Source organism: Capra hircus, chromosome 4, assembly GCF_001704415.2.
Source record: "Capra hircus breed San Clemente chromosome 4, ASM170441v1, whole genome shotgun sequence".
In the NCBI taxonomy this organism is placed as follows: Eukaryota; Metazoa; Chordata; class Mammalia; order Artiodactyla; family Bovidae; genus Capra; species Capra hircus.
This window is the reverse complement of record NC_030811.1, coordinates 48,244,510-48,266,965: the sequence shown is the minus strand read 5'-3', so window position 1 is coordinate 48,266,965 and position 22,456 is coordinate 48,244,510. Positions and strand designations below refer to the sequence as shown.

The 22,456-nt window shown below is 39.3% G+C and overlaps 1 protein-coding gene across 2 annotated transcripts in view; it reads right to left on the bottom strand.

Moving 5' to 3' along the window:
• STK31 (serine/threonine kinase 31) overlaps positions 2,057-22,456 on the bottom strand; it is an 84,996-nt gene continuing 64,596 nt past the window's right edge. The window contains exons 23-24 of one of the 2 annotated variants that reach the window (XM_005679294.1): positions 8,918-8,986; positions 2,057-2,444 (exon numbers count right to left, since the gene is read on the bottom strand). In XM_005679294.1, coding sequence (XP_005679351.1) covers positions 2,214-2,444; positions 8,918-8,986 — 300 coding nt within the window. In that variant the 3' untranslated portion in view covers positions 2,057-2,213. The remainder of the gene's footprint in view (positions 2,445-8,917; positions 8,987-22,456) is intronic. The other variant, XM_005679295.1, reaches the window with a different exon arrangement.

Below are 22,456 nucleotides of genomic sequence, written 5' to 3'. Positions count from 1 at the left end.
GTTGGACTATAAAGCAAGCTGAGCGCTGAAGAATTGATACTTTTGAACTGTGGTGTCGGAGAAGATTCTTGAGAGTCCCTTGGACTGCAATGAGATCCAATTAGTCCATTCTAAAGGAAATCAGTCCTGAATATTCATTGGAAGGACTGATGCTGAAGCTGAAACTCCAATACTTTGGCCACCATATCCTAAGAACTCCTTAGAAAAGACCATGATGCTGGGAAAGGTTGAAGGCAGAAGGAGAAGGGAACTACAGAGGATGAGATGGTTGGATGGCATCACTGACACGGTAGACATGAGCTTGAGCAAGCTCCAGGAGTTGGTGATGGACAGGGAAGCCTGGTGTGCTGTAGTCTATGGAGTGGCAGAGTCGGACACGACTGTGTGACTGAACAATGACTTACAGTGCTTGCTAACAGAATGCCAGGCTCCACCCCCAGATTCTTCTTATAAAATCTGGAGTGGAGCCTAGAATTTGCATTTCAAATAAGCCTTCAGGTGATGCTGAGTCTGTTGATATAGGGACCACACTCTGACATAAGGATTTCCTCTCTCAAGTAACATGAAATCTTGAGAGTAGTTCAAACACTCCAGAATTACCAGAAACATCAGTTCTTCTAACTTGCTGCTCCATCCTCCTAGTTCATGAGTTTCATCCTCAAAGTTACCTCATGATCCAAGGAGACTGCTCAGATTCTAACCACCATGTTATCTTCTGCTGCTGCTAAGTTGCTTCAGTCGTGTCTGACTCTGCACGACCCCATAGACGGCAGCCCACCAGGCTCCCGTCCCTGGGATTCTCCAGGCAAGAACACTGGAGTGGGTTGCCATTTCCTTCTTCAATGCATGAAAGTGAAAAGTGAAAGTGAAGTCGCTCAGTCATGTCCGACCCTCAGCACACCCATAGACTGCAGCCTTCCAGGCTCCTCCATCCATGGGATTTTCCATGCAAGAGTACTGAAGTGGGGTGCCATTGCCTTCTCCGAAGTTAGCTTCCAGGAAAAGGGCAGGATAAAAGGATACATCTCCAGTCTAAGTCAGCTCCTTTAAAGTAGCCTTACTTTGCAAAATTTAGTCAAAAAGCTTAAACTAAAAAGGAAAATGGTAAATGTATTCTTTTAACCAAGTACACTGCCATCCTAAATAAAACTGTTACGTATTACTAAGAAAGAAAGGAAGATTAGATTTTTGAATAGGCATTTAGAGACTCTAACATACTACTTTAGTCTACATATCACCAAGTCCAACAAAACTTCGCCTATTTCATAAATCTGTCCCATATGTTTCATTCTTTTTCTCTTTCTGTAGATCTTACTTTCATCACAGCTCACCTACTTTATCATAATATCCTTTTGATCACTCTCCCTACCTCTTATCCTGGTAGTAGGTATATGGTGGATTTTGAGGGAACCAAAGTGGTCTAAAATTCTTCAATAGCTCCACATTTCCTATAGAATTATGAGGTATGAGGCATTTCAGTATGTCATGTTATATCCCCCATATGACTGTTCTCTATTAAACACAACAAACTGCTTCTCCCTTCAGTGCTCTCATCATGCTTTCTCTGCTAAGAACGTACTCTTGATCCTCCTTCACCTTTACTACTCATCCTTTACGATTTAACTAAGGCACTACCTCCTCCAGAAAGGTTTCCAAGACACCCCTCTTCCACAGGATGAGTATCCTTTCTGTGCAATCACATAAAATCTGTCTAGAGCTATCATTAGATATTCTACATTGTATTATGAAGATCTGTTTAGATCTCCAACTTTCTCAACAGATGTATGTGCTTTTAAGTGTAAGAACCATGTTAAATTTATCTTTATATTCCCAGAACTGGGAATAAAGCAGATGCCAACTACCATCTGTTAAACAAAAGTATCACCCTTCATCGTGAACTGGCCTACATACTGTAACTCTGTATAGAACCTGTCCAACAATCTAATAACCTTTTCTATTACAAGTAATATAGTCTGATTATGCAATTTCAAAAAGTAACTACAGACAGAAAACCCTTCCTTAATAACTCCAGTTAAATGAAATTTCAAAGTATACATTTTTTTTTGCATAGCCAAACATCTTTTATTTTTTACAACTAGAATACCAAAGATACAACCCAACTAGCTCCAGAACACTTCCAGATTTTTTGTTTATTTAACCAAACTAAACAAAGGTTTTAAAAGGAACATCTGCAACAACAAAAGAATACTAATCTAGCAATCAAAGCTGGCTTCACCATTTCTTGTCTTTTCCTTATCTTTATCGAAGTTCTTCACCTTTAATTCTTCTTCCTCTTTTTGGGGGATGTATTCAGTATCTTTCTCTGAGTTTGGCATTGATTTTCCCTTTGGTAGCAAGAAACAGTCAGCATTCAAAACCTGCTCGGCAGTCATTGAACTTCTACAACAGATCAAACTACAGAGGAGGGATTTGACATTATCATCCTGCAAGAAAAAAGAGATGTTACAAAGCAAAAATTAAATCAAAATGAATAAAAGGACAAACTTGTAATAAGGAGTACCCCATTCAAAAATAATCTCAATTAATGATGTAGACCTAAAATCAATTTTTCCCATTTTTTAAAGCTTTTTATCAAAATCAACTAGTTTTTATTGGAAAGGGATTAATCTAGTATTAAAACAATGGAATCAAATGACAGGGGGGTTAATGCAGAAGGGAAAAGAAAAGAATCACAACGGAAACATTTATCAAAAACAAGTGAAATTCCCCAAAAACATCTAATATTTTTTTACTTTCCATTTTCCCTTTATTTAGGGTAGTAGTCAGAATTTGACAATGAAAATTTTACATATAAGTGCCTCTGTCTGAAACGATAGCCTCCTTTACTTGGTCAACTGCTTTTGGTTTCACTTCTGAAATGATCTCCTGAAACACATCCACCACCACTAACATTACCATGATCATTATGGAGGTCAGAATTTATAATGTACCACAATTTCAAAGCATGTTATTTTGTGTTATCATATGTTAATAACACTATCATGTTGTTCTTACATTAATTCCACCTCCCAAAGTATGTTTTTTCTTTTTTGTTCCCTGTGGATGACTCCAATCAGAGCACATTTTATATGGAATAAAAATCACCTATTTACTGCTAGTGTCCTCTAAGGAATATAAGACCAGAAATTTTACTTTCTCATTTCATCCCCAACAATGAGCACAGTGATAGAGCAGGTATTCAGTTTACATCTGGTAACTGAATGAATGTCAATGCCCATACTGCGTTCTACACAGTATGTTTTTAAACATAGTTAAAATGTTTAAGATAGTAACAGAGTCAATTCATAGGCAGATTGATAAGAATTCTGGGGATCCCCAAGGAGAGAGGGGTCTGGGATTCTTCAGGAGATAGGGGTCTGGAATTCTCAAGGAAGAGGAAAGGACAAACTTTTTTCCCTCTGCATTCCTTAGTCTTAGTCACATAAAACATTTTTAATCTTTAAGCCTGATGTATCTATAACTGATGATTACACAACAAACAACTCAGGTTAAACTCTGTACTAAGAATTAAGATGGAGAAGTTCTATACAGTCAACAAAAACAAGACCAGGAGCTGACTGTAGCTCAGATCATCAACTCCTTATTGCCAAATTAAGACTTAAATTGAAGAAAGTAGGGAAAACCGCTAGACCATTCAGGTATGACCTCAATCAAATCCCTTATGATTATACAGTGGAAGTGAGAAATAGATTTAAGGGTCTAGATCTGATAGACAGAGTGCCTAAAGAACTGTGGAATGAGATTCATGACATTGTACAGGAGACAGGGATCAAGACCATCCCCATGGAAAAGAAATGCAAAAAAGCAAAATGGCTGTCTGGGGAGGCCTTACAAATAGCTGTGAAGAGAGGTGAAAAGCAAAGGAGAAAAGGAAAAAAATAAGCATCTGAATGCAGAGTTCCAAAGAATAGCAAGAAGAGATAAGAAAGCCTTCTTCAGCGATCAATGCAAAGAAATAGAGGAAAACAACACAATGGGAAAGACTAGAGATCTCTTCAAGAAAATCAGAGATACCAAGGGAACATTTCATGCAAAGATGGGCTCGATAAAGGACAGAAATGGTCTGGACTTAACAGAAGCAGAAGATATTAAGAAGAGGTGGCAAGAATACATGGAAGAACTGTACAAAAAAGATCTTCATGACCCAGATAATTGTGATGATGTGATCACTAATCTAGAGCCAGACATCTTGGAATGTGAAGTCAAGTGGGCCTTAGAAAGCATCACTACGAACAAAGCTAGTGGACGTGATGGAATTCCAGTAGAGCTATTTCAAATCCTGAAAGATGATGCTGTCAAAGTGCTGCAGTCAATATGCCAGCAAGTTTGGAAAACTCAGCAGTGGCCACAGGACTGGGAAAGGTCAGTTTTCATTCCAATTCCAAAGAAAGGCAATGCCAAAGAATGCTCAAACTACCTCACAATTGCACTCATCTCACTTGCTAGTAAAGAAATGCTCAAAATTCTCCAAGCGAGGCTTCAGCAATACGTTAACCGTGAACTTCCTGATGTTCAACCTGGTTTTAGAAAAGGCAGAGGAACCAGAGACCAAATTGCCAACATCTGCTGGATCATGGAAAAAGCAAGAGAGTTCCAGAAAAAGATCTGTTTCTGCTTTATTGACTATGCCAAAGCCTTTGACTGTATGGATCACAAGAAACTGTGGAAAATTCTGAAAGAGATGGGAATACCAGACCACCTAACCTGCCTCTTGAGAAATCTGTATGCAGGTCAGGAAGCAACAGTTAGAACTGGACATGGAACAGACTGGTTCCAATAGGAAAAGGAGTACTTCAAGGCTGTATATTGTCACCCTGCTTATTTAACTTAAATGCACAGTACATCATGAGAAACGCTGGACTGGAAGAAACACAAGCTGGAATCAGGATTGCCGGGAGAAATACCAATAACCTCAGATATGCAGATGACACCACCCTTATGGCAGAAAGTGAAGAGGAGCTAAAAAGCCTCTTGATGAAAGTGAAAGAGGAGAGCGAAAAAGTTGGCTTAGAGCTCAGCATTCAGAAAACGAAGATCATGGCATCTGGTCCCATCACTTCATGGGAAATAGATGGGGAAACAGTAGAAACAGTGTCAGACTTTTATTTTTTTTTGGCTCCAAAATCACTGCAGATGGTGATTGCAGCCATGAAATTAAAAGACACTTACTCCTTGGAAGAAAAGTTATGACCAACCTAGATAGTATATTCAAAAGCAGAGACATTACTTTGCCAACTAAGGTCCGTCTAGTCAAGGCTATGGTTTTCCCTGTGGTCATGTATGGATGTGAGAGTTGGACTGTGAAGTAGGCTGAGCACCAAAGAATTCATACGTTTGAACTGTGGTGTTGGAGAAGACTCTTGAGAGTCCCTTGGACTGCAAGGAGATCCAACCAGTCCATTCTGAAAGAGATCAACCCTGGGATCTTTGGAAGGAATGATGCTAAAGCTGAAGCTCCAGTACTTTGGACACCTCATGCGAAGAGTGGACTCATTGGAAAAGACTCTGATGCTGGGAGGGACTGGCGGCAGGAGGAGAAGGGGACAACAGAGGATGTGATGGCTGGATGGCATCACGGACTCGATGGACCTGAGTCTGAGTGAACTCCGAGAGATGGTGATGGACAGGGAGGCCTGGCGTGCTGCAATTCATGGGGTCGCAGAGTCGGACACGACTGAGCGACTGAACTGAACTGAACTAAGGATTATAGAACAACAATTTATCCTGCTTGAGGACAGTTTCTCCTTCCTGAAAACCTTCTGGCTAAGATTATCTTAAAATGTAAATTATAGGAGTGGGTCTAGTAAGATCTTTACAACCTCCAGATATTCCTTTGATTTACTGTAATAACTAATTAAAAAGTATGTAAAGTGAATCACTCAGTCGTGTCCGACTCTTTGCGACCCCGTGGACTGCAGCCCACCAGGCTCCTCTGTCCATGGGATTTTCCAGGCAAGAATACTGGAGCGGGTTGCCATTTTCTTCTCCAGGGGATCTTCCCAACCCAGGAATCGAACCCAGGTCTCCTGCATTGCAGGCAGACACAGGCATACGTGTCTGCCTGCGTCTGCTACATAAAAAGTATGTAACTCCCTTGCTAACATGAGCAAGGGGGCACTCCTTCTGCCCCCTTCTGATGTCTATGTCAGAAGTTTTCTCTATCTTTTATACTTTAATAAAACTTTATTATACAAAAGCTCTGAGCAATCAAGCCTCATCTCTGGCCCCAGATTGAATTCTCCTCCGCAGGTGAAGAATCCCAGCGTCTTTCCTGGTTCAGCAACAGCCTTTCAATAGTACCTTTAGTATGTTTTGTTTTTATTGTTTAGTCACTAAGGTGTGTCTGATTCATTTGTGACCTCATGCACTGTGGCCTGCTAGACTCTATCATGGGATTTTCCAGGTAAGGAGACTGGAGTGGGTTGCCATTTCCTTCTCCAAGGGATCTTCCTAACCCAGGGATAGAACCCGTGTCTCATGCATTGGGAGGCAAATCCTTTAGCACTAAGTCACCTGGGAAGCCCAATGAGATACTAGCATACATCTCTAAGAATGGCCACAATCCAAAATACTGACTGAATAGCAGTAAGGCTGTAGAGCAACTCTCATTTATTGCTGATGGCAACCAAAACTCAAAAATGGTACTTAGAAGACAATTCTATACTATATTATTTAACACTACTATTAAAAACCATACTATTTTAAAATACTATTACCATATAATCCAACAATTGCACTCCAAGGAAATAAAAACTTATGTCCACACAAAAAGCTGCACATGGATGTTTACTGCAGTTTCATTCATAATTTGTCAAAACCTGGAAACAACCAAGCTGTCCTTCGGTAGGTGAACGTATAAATAGACTGTGGTACATACAGATAATGGAAAAAGGTTAATAATAAATGAACTATCAAACCATGAAAAGATGTGAAGGAATCTTACGTGGCCTATGATTATGTGGGAAAAAGCCAATTTTAAGAGGCTACATACTGTATGGTTCCAATTATATGACATTCTGGAAAAGTCAAAACTATGGAGACAAGAAAAAGATCAGTCTTCAGGGGTTTGGAGAAAGTAGAGATGAACAGGTAGAGTATAGAGGATTTTTAGGTCAGTGAAAATACTCTGTATATTAATGGTAGATATATGGCATTATACATGTGTTCAAACTTTAAGAATGTACCACACTAAGAGTAAGCCCTAATATAAACGATGGACTTAAGGCAACAGCAATGTCAATGGAGGTATCACTTGCAACAAATAACTCTGCTAGGGAATGTTGATAATGGATAAACTATGTATGAGAGAGAAGGAGATATATGGGAAATCTCTACCTTCTATTCACTTTTGCTATAAATCTTAAAATCGCTCTTAAAGCCATAAAAGCAGTTGTAAAACATAAAATAAATAATTTCTTTAAAAAAAAAAACTGGCAAGAGAACTTGTACGGCCTGATCATTATCCTTTATTGTAGTTATTAAAAATTTTATTTTTTAATAAAATATTTAAATTTATCCCTTATTGTAGTTATTAAAAATTACTACTATTATTTTTTGGCTGCACTGGATCTTCATTGCTGCGTGAGACCTTTCTCTATTTGTGCTAGAAGGGCTGTTTTCTAGTTGTGATGTGTGCACTTCTCACTGTGGTGGCTTCTCTTGTTGCAGAACAAGGGCTCTAGGGCACGTGGGCTTCAGCTGTTGCAGCCCACAGCCTTAGCTGCCCTGCAATATGTGAAATCTTCCCAGAGCAGGGAGCAAACCCACGTCCCCTGAAATGGTAGGAGGATTTGTAACCACTGAAGCACCGGGAATATCATTATAGTTTTGTAGACTTGTTTACTGCCATATTTAACCCCTTAACATCTAGTCACACTGGGGATGATTCCATTACAAAAGACTTTTATGTTTTCATGTCTTAGTTCAGATACTGTCTTTACCTGAAATGCCTTGTACCTCATTCTAACTTTCATAAAATCCTAATTCAACCTTGAAGATTCACTTCAAATAACTATGTGGTGGCATTTACCAATAGCTTCTTCCCTCCATCTTTTCCTGACAAATTAAATATTTGCTTCCTCCAAACCATTTTCTTAAAATTCTATATATACAGATATTGGTTGTTTACTTGTTCATATTTCTAAATCATTAATTTCTTCAATGTTTCAATCCTACAAGGCAGACCCTAGTTCAATTCCTGATATAGAACAGATTCAAAATATGTTGGTTGTATACATATGTATATCTCAAAGCAATATGAATAGCATAGATGTACGACAAAGAAAAGATACAGCTGCTGCTGCTGCTAAGTCACTTCAGTCGTGTCTGACTCTGTGTGACCCCACAGACGGCAGCCCACCAGGCTCCCCTGTCCCTGGGATTCTCCAGGTAAGAACACTGGAGTGGGTTGCCATTCCCTTCTCCAATGCATGAAAGTGAAAAGTGAAAGTGAAGTCACTCAGTTGTGTCTGACTCTTAGCGACCCCATGGACTGCAGCCTACTAGGCGCGTCTGTCCATGGGATTTTCCGGGCAAGAGTACTGGAGTGGGGTGCCATTGCCTTCTCTGAAAGATACAGCTAGGTACTTATAAAAAGTAGAAGAACACTAATTTTAATAAAATATTATCTTTGAAGATATAGAAACTACTGCTTTTCCTTAATTATTACACAGGTTATATATATAATTTATTTAAAAAATTCCAGTAGTAATCTATAGCAATAATTTTCTGGCAATGGTGTAAGTAGGGCACTTAAATTTTTTCAATACTTATTTACTGGAAACGTTATTTGTATTCTTAAAAAAATTAGAGGACTTCTTCAGTTAAATAAGTTGATACTACTGCTCACACCTATATCATAGGTTTCCAACAAGTAAATGACAAAAAGGTCACATACCAAATGAAACTGATCCATCTTCGGGATTCCATCCTCATTAGTTTCAAATTCCTGATTCTGAACTGAAAGCTGTTAAAGAAATGAGAATGAATAAATTCCAAACATACTAAAATACCGATCCCACAGCAAAGGCAACTCTGAAAACTGTTAAGGTTCTAGAGAGGAGAAGAACTCAAAGAAAGCATATTAGTCCTTGCAAGAAAAAAAAAAAAAACTTTCATAATAACAACTACCAAGAAGTCCCTGGGGTTCCTAACGTATCAATGCACACATGCTAAGCACATTGAATACTTCATTTTACAAGCAAATATATTAAAATGCAGTGGCTTATAAGGTGTTGGTTTCACACATACTCGTACGTTAAACACAAAGAAAATTTATCATGCAACTTTCCTTCTTCCCTGATAACTGTGTTCAAAAAATTCTTGTTAAAATTTTATGAATTATTAAATATGAAGAATTTCTTACATGTACAAGTTCAGTTCAGTTGCTCAGTCGTGTTCAACTCTTTGCAGCCCCATGAATCCTAGCACGCCAGGCCTCCCTGTCCATCACCAACTCCCGGAGTTCACTCAGACTCATGTCCATCGAATCCGTGATGCCATCCAGCCATCACATCCTCTGTCGTCCCCTTCTCCTCCTGCCCCCAATCCCTCCCAGCATCAGAGTCTTTTCCAATGAGTCAACTCTTGGCATGAGGTGGCCAAAGTACTGGAGTTTCAGCTTTAGCATCATTCCTTCAAAAGAAATCCCAGGGCTGATCTCCTTCAGAATGGACTGGCTGGATCTCGTTGCAGTCCAAGGGACTCTCAAGAGTCTTCTCCAACACCACAGTTCAAAAGCATCCATTATTTGGTGCTCAGCCTTCTTCACAGTCCAACTCTCACATCCATATATGACCACAGGGAAAACCATAGCCGTGACTAGACGGACCTTAGTTGGCAAAGTAATGCCTCTGCTTTTGAATATGCTATCTAGGTTGGTCACAACTTTTCTTCCAAGGAGTAAGCGTCTTTTAATTTCATGGCTGCAATCACCATCTGCAGTGATTTTGGAGCCCCCCAAAATAAAGTCTGACACTGCTTCTACTGTTTCCCCATCTATTTCCCATGAAGTGATGGGACCGGATGCCATGATCTTCGTTTTCTGAATGTTAGGCTTTAAGACAACTTTTGCACTCTCCTCTTTCACTTTCATCAAGAGGCTTTTGAGTTCCTCTTCACTTTCTGCCATAAGGGTGGTGTCATCTGCATATCTGAGGTTATTGAGATTTCTCCTGGCAATCTTGATTCCAGCTTCTGCTTCTTCCAGTCCAGCGTTTCTCATGATGTACTGTGCATTTAAGTTAAATAAGCAGGGTGACAATATACAGCCTTGACGTACTCCTTTTCCTATTTGGAACCAGTCTGTTGTTCCATGTCCAGTTCTAACTGTTGCTTCCTCACCTGCAGACAGATTTCTCAAGAGGCAAGTCAGGTCGTCTGGTATTCCCATCTCTCTCAGAATTTTCCACAGGTTATTGTGATCCATACAGTCAAAGGCTTTGGCATAGTCAATAAAGCAGAAATGGATCTTTTTCTGGAACTCTCTTGCTTTTTCCATGATCCAGCGGATGTTGGCAATTTGACCTCTGGTTCCTCTGCCTTTTCTAAAACCAGCTTGAACATCAGGGAGTTCACGGTTCACGTACTGCTGAAGCCTGGCTTGGAGAATTTTGAGCTTTACTTTACTAGCATGAGATGAGTGCAATTGTGAGGTAGTTTGAGCATTCTTTGGCTATGCCTTTCTTTGGGTTGGGATGAAAACTGACCTTTTCCAGTCCCGTGGCCACTGCTGTTTTCCAAATTTGCTGGCATACTGAGTGCAGCACTTTCACAGCATCGTCTTTCAGGATTTGAAATAGCTCTACTGGAATTCCATCACCTCCACTAGCTTTGTTCGTAGTGATGCTTTCTAAGGCTCACTTGACTTCACATTCCAGGATGTCTGGCTCTAGATGAGTGATCACACCATCGTGATTATCTGGGTTATGAACATCTTTTTTGTACAGTTCTTGTGTGTATTCTTGCCACCTCCTCTTAATATCTTCTGCTTCTGTTAGGTCCATAACATTTCTGTCCTTTATCGAGCCCATCTTTGCATGAAATGTTCCCTTGGTATCTCTAATTTTCTTGAAGAGATCTCTAGTCTTTCCCATTCTGTTATTTTCCTCTATTTCTTTGCACTGATCGCTTAAGAAGGCTTCCTTCTCTCTTCTTGCTATTCTTTGGAACTCTGCATTCAGATGCTTATATCTTTCCTTTTCTCCTTTGCTTTTCGCCTCTCTTCTTTTCACAGCTATTTGCAAGGCCTCTCCAGACAGCCATTTTGCTTTTTTGCATTTCTTTTCCATGGGGATGGTCTTGATCCCTGTCTCCTGTACAATGTCATGAATCTCATTCCACAGTTCATCAGGCACTCTATCTATCAGATCTAGGCCCTTAAATCTATTTCTCACTTCCACTGTATAATCATAAGGGATTTGATTGAGGTCATACCTGAATGGTCTAGCGGTTTTCCCTACTTTCTTCAATTTGAGTCTGAATTTGGCAATAAGGAGTTCATGATCTGAGCCACAGTCAGCTCCTGGTCTTGTTTTTGTTGACTGTATAGAGCTTCTCCATCTTTGGCTGCAAAGAATATAATCAGTCTGATTTTGGTGTTGACCATCTGGTGATGTCCATGTGTAAAGTCTTCTCTTGTGTTGTTGGAAGAGGGTGTTTGCTATGACCAGTGCATTTTCTTGGCAAAATAGTCTTTGCCCTGCTTCATTCCGCATTCCAAGGCCAAATTTGCCTGTTACTCCAGGTATTTCTTGACTTCCTACTTTTGCATTCCAGTCCCCTATAATGAAAAGGACATCTTTTTTGGGTGTTAGTTCTAAAAGGTCTTATAGGTCTTCACAGAACCGTTCAATTTCAGCTTCTTCAGTATTACTGGTTGGGGCATAGACTTGGATTACTGTGATATTGAATGGTTTGCCTTGGAAACGAACAGAGATCATTTTGTCGTTTTTAAGACTGCATCAAAGTACTGCATTTCAGACTCTCTTGTTGACCATGATGGCTACTCCATTTCTTCTGAGGGATTCCTGCCTGCAGTAGTAGATATAATGGTCATCTGAGTTAATTTCACCCATTCCAGTCCATTTTAGTTCGCTGATTCCTAGAATGTCGACGTTCACTCTCGCCATCTCGTCTGACCACTTCCAATTTGCCTTGATTCATGGACCTAACATTCCAGGTTCCTACGCAATGTTGCTCTTTACAGCATCAGACCTTGCTTCTATCACCAGTCACTGCCACAGCTGGGTATTATTTTTGCTTTGACTCCATCACTTCATTCTTTCTGCAGTTATTTCTCCACTGATCTCCAGTAGTGTGTTGGGCACCTACTGACCTGGGGAGTTCCTCTTTCAGTACAAAGATACTCTAAATCCCATGTATCTATCACCCAGCCCTGACAACCATCAACCAATGACAACTTTTGCCCTATGTACAAATCCACGCATATTATTTTTGAAATTCTACACATCTCATAATTTTATCTATAAATATTTTAGTATATACTTCTAAAAGGTCAAGTCTTATTTTGAGATAATCACAAAATCACACTTGTTGTTCTGTCGCTAAGTTGTGTCTGACTCTGGGAACCCAGGAACTATAGGACACCAGGTTTCCCTGTCCTCCACTATCTCCCAGAGTTTGTTCAAACTCCTGTCCGTTGAATCAGTGATGCTATCCAATCATCTCATCCTCTGCTGCCTGCTTCTCCTCCTGTCCTCAGACTTTTGCAGCACCAGGGTCATTTCCAATGAATCAGCTCATTGCATCAGGAGGCCAAAGTATTGGAGCTTCAGTATCAATTCTTCCAATTATAGTAAGGATTGATTTCTTTTAGATTGACTGGTTTGATTTCCCCTCAGTCCAAGGGATTCTCTAGAGTCTTCTCCAGCACCACAATTCGAAAGCATCAATTCTGTGGTGCTCAACCTTCTTTATGGTCAAACCCTCACATCCATACATGACTACTGGAAAAAACCATAGCTTTGATTATACAGTCCTCTACTGGCAAAGTGATGTCCCTGCTTTTTTACTTGCTGCCCATATATTCCATCATTTTTCTTCCAAGGAACAAGCATCTTTTAATTTCACAGCTGCGGTCACCATCCACAGTGATTTTGGCACCCAAGAAAATAAAATCTGTCACTGTTTCCACTCTTCCCTACCTATCTGCCATGAAGAGATATTTCTAAAAGATAAAGTCTTATTTTGACAGAGTCACAATACCACATTGAAAATTAATATAAAATATCATTTTCAAATTTTTAATCATCTCATACTTTACTTTTATATCATTTAAGTTTAGATCCAAATAAATTCCATATATTATAATTAAAAAATGAGCAAAGCCACTTCTAATATCTTCCTGTTTTTCATCACTAAGTACAACTATAAAGGCTGAAAATAACATAACATATAATCAAAGGAGAGCTCCACAGGTCAAAAGAGGAAGGCAAACTGATGAAAAGTCCCAGAACTGGACTACAACACAGTGACAAGGTGTCTTATGACTTTCTTCCACTAAAAAGAGATAAAGTCTTACTCTGACACAATCACAGTATCACAATAAAAATTAGTAATTCTCTTTAATATAAAATACCCAGTTTTTTTTAAAAAAACATGACTCAAATAGGGTAAACTCAAAGAAAACTAACTACATTCCTAAAAACTGAAAGTAAATTAATGAAATTAATGAAAACTAATGAAATTAACAAAAATTAATAACATTTATGAAAAGTGAAAGCAAAGACAAAAATCTTAAGTGAAAATAAGCATAAGAAACATTACCTAAACGGTAATAGAAATTTGACTAAAAGAGAATTTCTCATGCAAAACCATGGAAACAATAAGTGGGACATTTTCAACTGATAAAAAGAAAGAATTTTCAACCACAAATTCTATATTCAGTGAAACTCTCAGGAAAGAAGGTGAAATCAAGCAGTTTTCAGATGATGGAAAACTAAAGGAATTTGTCACTATGAGACTTAAAGAATGGCTAAAAGAAATACTTCAAACAGAAAAGAAATAATTTTTCTCAAAAAGGAGTATTGGAGCATTAGAGAAGAGGAGATGGCAATGTAAAGAACAGACACATGAATAAATACCAAAGACTTTCCTTCCTGCAATGAGTTTCCTAAATCATATATGATGACTCAAACAGAAGTTATAACACTATTTTGATGTTCAACATAATGATATTTAAAAGTGGGGTGGGTGAAGCAACTTAAATAGAAGGCTTCAGCACTTTGGTCAAACTGTTAGAACACTCGTACCAGTAGAATGGGGAAGACACATAAATGTGAAAAAAGGTATTATCAAAAAGACAAGAAAGAACAAGTGCTGGAGAGGATGTGGAAAAAAAGGAATCTTGGAATCTTTGTACACTATTGATGACACTGTAAATTAGTGCAGCTGCTGTGTAAAAATACAGAGAATTCTCAATTAGGAACAGAACTTGTATATGACTCAGCTATTCTACTTCTGAATATTTATCCAAATAACACAAAACCACTCTTTAACAGTGATGGGGATTTGGGACAAATCATCTCATTTCTCTTTGCCTCAGGTTCCTCACTTATAAGGCTAATGTAAGAATTAAAGTGGTTAAATACTTAAAAAGTAACTAATGCATGGCACACACTCCATAAGTGTTATCTACTTTTTAAAAATTTCAGATAACTTGGTACATATTAGTAAAATAAGGCTCAAAATTCTCCAAGCCAGGCTTTAGCAATATGTGAACTGTGAACTTCCAAATGTTCAAGCTAGTTTTAGAAAAGGCAGAGAACCAGAGATCAAATTGCCAACATCCGCTGGATCACTGAAAAAGCAAGAGAGTTTGAAGAGGAAATAAAAAGCCTCTTGATGAAAGTGAAAGAGGAGAGTGAAAAAGTTGGCTTAGAGCTCAATATTCAGAAAACGAAGATCATGGCATCCAGTCCCATCACTTCATGGGAAATAGATGGGGAAATAGTGGAAACACTGTCAGACTATTTTTTTGGGCTCCAAAATCACTGCAGATGGTGATTGCAGTCAGGAAATTAAAAGACGCTTACTCCTTGGAAGGAAAGTTATGACCAACCTAGATAGCATATTAAAAAGCAGAGATGTTACTTTGCCAACAAAGGTCTGTCTAGTCAAGGCTATGGTTTTTCCAGTGGTCATGCATGGATGTGAGAGTTGGACGGTGAAGAAAGCTGAGTGCCGAAGAATTGATGCTTTTGAACTGTGGTGTTGGAGAAGACTCTTGAGAGTCCCTTGGACTGCAAGGAGATCCAACCAGTCCATTCTGGAGTCTGAGTAAACTCCGGGAGTTGGTGATGGACAGGGAAGCCTGGAGTGCTACAATTCATGGGGTCGCAAAGAGTCGGACACGACTGAGCGACTGGACTGAACTGACCTAACATATAGTTAGCAATGTATATACTGTCTCTATGAGGGTCCCTGGTCTTATTACCAAGAACAACTATAATTAAATGTTGACAATAGTTGAATCTGGCTGAAGATAAGGGGTTTTCTTATTTCTTCCTTTGCTTTAAATATGTAAAACTTTCCACAACAGTTAAGGCAATATCTTGTCCTGACTTACTAACTTGCTTTTACCTGAGGGATAATGATTTATGTAACAGATTAAGTTTCTCATAATGGTTGGAAGAAAGGTAAGAGCTATCCTAGTGACTCATTCATCAGGGATGGGAAACAGGTTTGTTTATAAATACCAACTCTGTTCAGTCAATGCTGCTGCTTAATGGGTGCTGTCTGAGGTCATGTAAGAGCTCAGTGAACATGATTATCATCATGTTGCAGTGTCTACTATGAGCATAGAAGAAAAGAATGGCAACATACACATTGTATATTATCAGCTTTAAGTAGGTTTTTGTGGTGTGCATTTTGAAGCACTCCCATTCATGGCTCCACTTTATATCCACACCCTTTTTTTTCTTTCTTCTCATCTTCAATATATAATGTCCTGTTCTGCTTTCAATATCCCCCATGAACTGTCTTATAGCCTTTCTGGAACAAGACAAGGTATTTTGCAAATGAAGGTAAAGTTAGCCAGAAGGAAGGCATATATATACAATGCTGAAACTCCGGCAAAAGGACTACTTTTTAAAAAATTAATTGATATATTTTTAATCGGAGGAACACTGTTTTACAGTTGTGTTGGTTTCTGCTGTGTAACAATGCAAATCATTCAAGATTTACTCTCTTAAATGTGAGAATCACAACAAACAGGTGACACAAGAAGTTATGAAAATAAAAAACACCAGCCAAGGGAGGTCTGTAAGTGAAAACTTCAGCAGGTTGTGAGCTAAATCCTTAGACATGCTAATGTTTAACAGATAGGCAGTACTAAAGAGGATTAAAACAAATGCCCAAACATAAGGCAAAGGAATAATTTAGCAGGTGGTGTGTCATAAAAAATTATTACCTTAGATATTTTTGCAGATAGATCAGACTTACCCATAATTTTAGGCTGAAGGAAAGGTGAAAAGTAAGAGAAATAGACTAAAGATACAGTGAAGGTCGAGGGCACATACAGAAGGCTTGCAATGAAGAAAGAGCACTTTAATTCTCTGAGACAGAAGACGACGACAGAAAACTGGATAAAGAGACAACCAGTTTGTAGACAGAAGCACTGAAATTCGATGGAAAGCACATTACCATGATCTCAGTTTTTTTTTTTTTTTTTAAGGCAAGGTCTACTTAAATGAATGGGGATGAAATTTAGGCAGGGGCCTGAGGATAGCAGTAAAAGGTTTAAGAAATCATTGAGGGAAATATGAGAATGAACGGGAAGGTGAAAGGACTAAAAGAAAGCCTGAGACCTAACAGAACTGAGACTGATGGGGTGTCAACATTCTTCAAAAGCATTCACTTCCCAAGGTTTTCAAGGGCTCCCATTTCACACTAGTATCCACTTTTACATCTGAATAAAACACAATCAACAAACCTAAGACGACTCAGAAAGGCGGAAATGAGAAGGTAAAATGGAAAGAAGAAGGTGAGGTGACGAGGAACCTTGGGACTTAAGAAATGACACAATGGTGAATTCTGCGGGTTTTGACTCTATCTCACACTGGATGCTAGAGAAGTCTGCAACCCAGAAATGGCAAGAGCCATAGACCAAAAATGTCCCAAGAAAAGCCTACTACATCTAGTCAAAGGACTGGGAATAGGGTCTTGTAGAACAGAAAATGTTTTTGGTTCAGTTCAGTCGCTCAGTCGTGTCTGACTCTTTGCAACCCCATGAACCCCAGGACACCAGGCCTCCCTGTCCATCACTAACTCCCAGAGTTTACCCAAACTCATGTTCATTGAGTTGGTGAAGCCATCCAACCATCTCATCCTGTGTCATCCCCTTTTCCTCCTGCCCTCAATCGTTCCCGCATCAGGGTCTTTTCAAATGAGTCAGTTCTTCGCATCAGGTGGCCAAAGTATTGGAGTTTCAGCTTCAATATCAGTCCTTCCAATAAACACCCAGGACCGATCTCCATTAGGATGGACTGGTTCAATCACCTTGCAGTCCAAGGGACTCTTCAAGAGTCTTCTCCAACACCACAGGTCAAAAGCATCAATTCCTCAGTGCTCAGCTTTCTTTATAGTTCAACTTTCATATCCATACATGACTATTGGAAAACCCACAGCCTTGACTAGAGGAACCTTTGTTGACAAAGTAATGTCTCTGCTTTTTAATATGCTGTCTAGGTTGGTCCTAACTTTCCTTCCAAGGAGTAAGCTTTTAATTTTGTCTTTTAATTTCATGGCTACAATCACCATCTGCAGTGATTTTGGAGCCCAAAAAGATAAAGTCTGCCACTGTTTCCCCATCTATTTGCCATGAAGTGATGGGACCAGATGCCATGATCTTAGTTTTCTGCATGATAAGCTTTAAGCCAAACTTCACTCTCCTCTTTCACTTTCATCAAGAGGCTATTTAGTTCTTCTTTGCTTTCTGCCATAAGGGTGCTGTCATCGGCATATCTGAGGTTATTGATACTTCTCCCAGCAATCCTGATTCCAGCTTGTGCTTCTTCCAGCCCAGCGTTTCTCATGAGATACTCTGTATAGCAGTTAAATAAGCAGGGTGACAATATACAGTCTTGACGTACTCCTTTTCCTATTTGGAATCAGTCTGTTGTTTCATGTCCAGTTCTAACTGTTGCTTCCTGACCTGCATACAGATTTCTCAAGAGGCAGGTCAGGTGGTCTGGCATTCCCATCTCTTTCAGAATTTTCCATAGTTTATTGTGATCCACACAGTCAAAGGCTTTGGCATAGTCAATAAAGCAGAAATAGATCTTTTTCTGGAACTCTCTTGCTTTTTCGACGATCCAGTGGATGTTGGCAATTTGATCTCTGGTTCCTCTGCCTTTTCTAAAACCATCTTGAACATCTGGGAATTCACGGTTTACATATTGCTGAAGCCTGGCTTGGAGAATTTTGAGCATTACTTCACTAGCATGTGAGATGAGTGCAATTGTGCAGTCGTTTGAGCATTCTTTGGCATTGCCTTTCTTTGGGACTGGAATGAAAACTGACCTTTCCAAGTCCTGTGGCCACTGCTGACTTTTCCAAATTTGCTGACATATTGAGTGCACCATTTTCACAGTATCATCTTTCAGGATTTGAAACAGCTCCACTGGAATTCTATCACCTCCACTAGCTTTGTTCGTAGTGATGCTTTCTAAGGCCCACTTGACTTTACATTCCAGATGTCTGGCTCTAGATGAGTGATCTCACCATCGTGATTATCTGGGTCGTGAAGATCTCTTTTGTATAGTTCTTTCGTGTATTCTTGCCACCTCTTCTTAATATCTTCTGGTTCTGTTAGGTCCATGCCATTTCTGTCCTTTATCGAGCCCATGTTTGCATGAAATGTTCCCTTGGTATCTCTGATTTTCTTGAAGAGATCTCTAGTCTTTCCCATTCTATTGTTTTCTTCTATTTCTTTGCACTGATTGCTGAGGAAGGCTTTCTTATCTCACCTTGCTCTTCTTTGGAACTCTGTACTCAAAAGGGTATATCTTTCCTTTGCTTTTCGCTTTGCTTCTTTTCACAGCTATTTGTAAGGCCTCCTCAGATGGCCATTTTGCTTTTTTGTTTTTCTTTTTTTGGGGATGGTCTTGATCCCTGTCTCCTGTAGAACGTCACGAACCTCCGTCCATAGTTCATCAGGCACTTTGTCCGTCAGATCTAGTGTCTTAAATCTGTTTCTCATTTCCTCCGTATAATCATAACGGGTTTGATTTAGGTCATACCTGAATGATCTAGTGGTTTTCCCTACTTTCTTCAATTTAAGTCTCAATTTGGCAATAAGGAGTTCATGAGCTATTCCACAGTCTGCTCCCGGTCTTGTTTTTGCTGACTGTATAGAGCTTCTCCATCTTTGGCTGCAAAGAATATAGTAATAGTCTCTATTCCAGCCAAATACCAAGGGAAAAACTGTGTCAGCAAGGCTGAGTGGGGAGTTGGACCTCCACCCTAACCATCAACAAAGAGGCAGAACAAAGCTCTGTATGATGCCACTAGCTGCAATCTACCCAAACTGGTACTGCCAATGGGACCCAGCAGAGAGGTATCTTCTACTCTACGCTCAGCAGCAACAAAGCAGAAAAAGTAGTGTAGGCACTATTAGCCAGCACTCTATTTTCCCTCTCTATTCCCCAAGGGTCAGTAGGACCACACCAGTGGAAACAAAACTTATACCCTCACAAGGCAGCAACAAGGCCGTAACAGTTTAACACTTTGCTCCCCCTTTCCCCAGCATCAACAGGAGTCAATAGAGAGATGATTTCCTCTCCTACCCACCAGAAAAAAGAAGAGGCAAAGCAGTGCAAATGAGCATTTCACTTTTGCTGAGGTGGTGTCAGCTGAGCTCAGAGGGGAGCTGCAGATCTAATCTCATCTGAAACTGTACACCACACCTAAACAAGGTAATGACTGTCTGCCCAAAAAAAAAAAAAAAAAAGATTAAATAGGATGCACAGTCTCAGAACATAATAGCAGAAATGTTCAGGCTACAGTTGAAAATCATGTCAAAATAAAAACCAACAAGATCTTAAATGAGAAAAAAATAATCAACAGACATCAAGATGACACAGATATAGGGATTATCTGACAAAGATTTTAAAGTAACCATCGTAACAATGCTTAGAGACCAATTAGAAACCTGCATGAAAGAAAAAAAAAAGCCTCAGCAAAGCAGACAGAACCGACAGACAAAATCAAATAGAAATTTTAGAACTGAAAAACAACAAGAGAACAACAGAAAGAAAAAACTCACTGGACTGACTCAATAGCAGAATAAATATGACAATGGAAAGCACTGATGAAATTGTAGACAAAAATACCACAAAATACCCAATTTGAACAAGAAAAAGAAAATGAACAGAGACTCAGGACCTGTGGGACAATAACAAAAGACCCAAAATGTGTGTCATCAATCTCAGACAAAAAGGAGAGTGTAAGACAAACTGCAGGAGTAACAGCTGGACCGAATTCTACGTATTTGCTGAAAAACAAAGTGCAGCTGAACAAACCCCAAACAAAGTTAAACCCAAAGAAATCCATGCTAAGACACATCATAATCAAACTTCCGAAAAAAACTGACAGAGAAAAGTCTTAAAACCAGATGGAGAGAAAAATTACCTACAGAGGCATGATTCAAATAACCATGGATTTTTCATGAGAAACCAAGAAGGTCCAAAGAAAGCTTAACAGCATTTTTTAAGCAATGAAAAAAAAGAACTATAAACTCAGAATTCTGTACCAGCAAAAAATATTCTTCAGAAATGAAGGTGCAGTTAAGATGCTCTCCGATGAAGGAAAAAGAAAACTAAAGACTTTTTGCTCAGGAGACTTACCTTAAAAAAATGGCAAAAACAAGTTCTTAAAATAGAAAGGAAATGATAAAAGAAGAAACACTGGAACATCAGGAACAAGAAAGAACAAAGAAAAGAGTAAAACATGGGTAGACGTTATAAATGATCCTTCACTTCACACTTTGAGAAAAGTCTGAGATTCTTGGTTGGATCTCAGAGCAAGTTCAGAAACATATGAAATTCCTGCACAGAGGGCATTAGAGATGTTAGCAGTCCCATCCAGCTAGGAACCCTTAATCCTCCTACAGCCAGCTCCATAATAATGAGATCTAGTCCACTCAGTCTACTTAATCGTGATGTTAGAATCACTTCCAGATTTTAGGGGACTGCCATCCATTTCCCTTCTCTGAGATTTCTCTTAATTGGAGTATTTTTTGAGAGGTAATCATCATTGATCACATTAGCTGGGTCTAAAAGGAAAAACAAGACATGGAATATTACTTTTCCCTTGTCTCTCATTTTGGGATTAAACATCAAAATGAAGCATAATGTGCCAAAGGTATACCTGAACTCTAAACGTAAGTGTTACTCACATCTATTCAAGACTTTCTAGAAAGAGGACATCTCATCAAAGAACTCAAGGTTGGAGATGTCTTGATAGGGCACTGTAAAATGTAAGGGTCTTCACAGTAGTCACGGCAATGGCACTTAGTAGCTTATCTCTGAAGCCTGAGCCCCTTCTGCAACTGTTCATCAACTGGCTTCAGTGAAGGCTGTACCTCCAAGGCTGGATATGTGATGTGAATGCAGCAGGTGGTCTTGCATGGAGCCTCAAGATACAGAAGTCCTGCGACAGGGCATTATTTAGGAAGTGGTACCCTTCTCTGACTCTCACATGCCTAATGCCTACACTTGGGATGATGATGTGCTCCCTTCACACAACTGTTTAGGAGAAAGCAATGAGATAAAGTTCAAAAAGTACTTAGTAAGTACTTTAGTTACTTACTAGGTGCTCCCAACAAGGGAGGATGTTATCACCATGTTATAAATAGACATAATAATGTCCTTAGTTAGTTGGTGAAAATCGCTCAGTCGTGTCCAACTCTTTGCCACCCCATGGACTATCCAAGCCAGAGTACTGGAGTGGGTAGCCTTTCCCTTCTCCAGGGGATCTTCCCAACTCAGGGATAGAACCCAGGTCTCCTGCATTGCAGGTGGATTCTTGGGTTTGCATACTAGTCGAGCCACAAGGGAAGCCCAATAATGTTCTGAAATGAATAAATATAATGTCTGGTCATACTTTGAATAAAAATCAAATACATGTATCTTTTATAAAGTTATTCTCAAGAAATAAAACCTTAAAGGGAAAATATTTTTCTAAAAGCATATAAAGCAGATTACAAAACATCTAAAAATGAAGATTGTGTAAAGAGGCTAAGCAGAAGAATAGGAGTCAAAGGGTGGTCTAGACGTTCTATGATGAAATCCAAAGCTGAAGAAGAAAGGAAGAGAAGCTAGGAGGTTGCTGATTTATTTGGCAGAAAGGGAAGATAGTTAACAAACACAGTAGATGTAATAGTGTGTTTGTTAACACACACTATTAAAATGAGAAG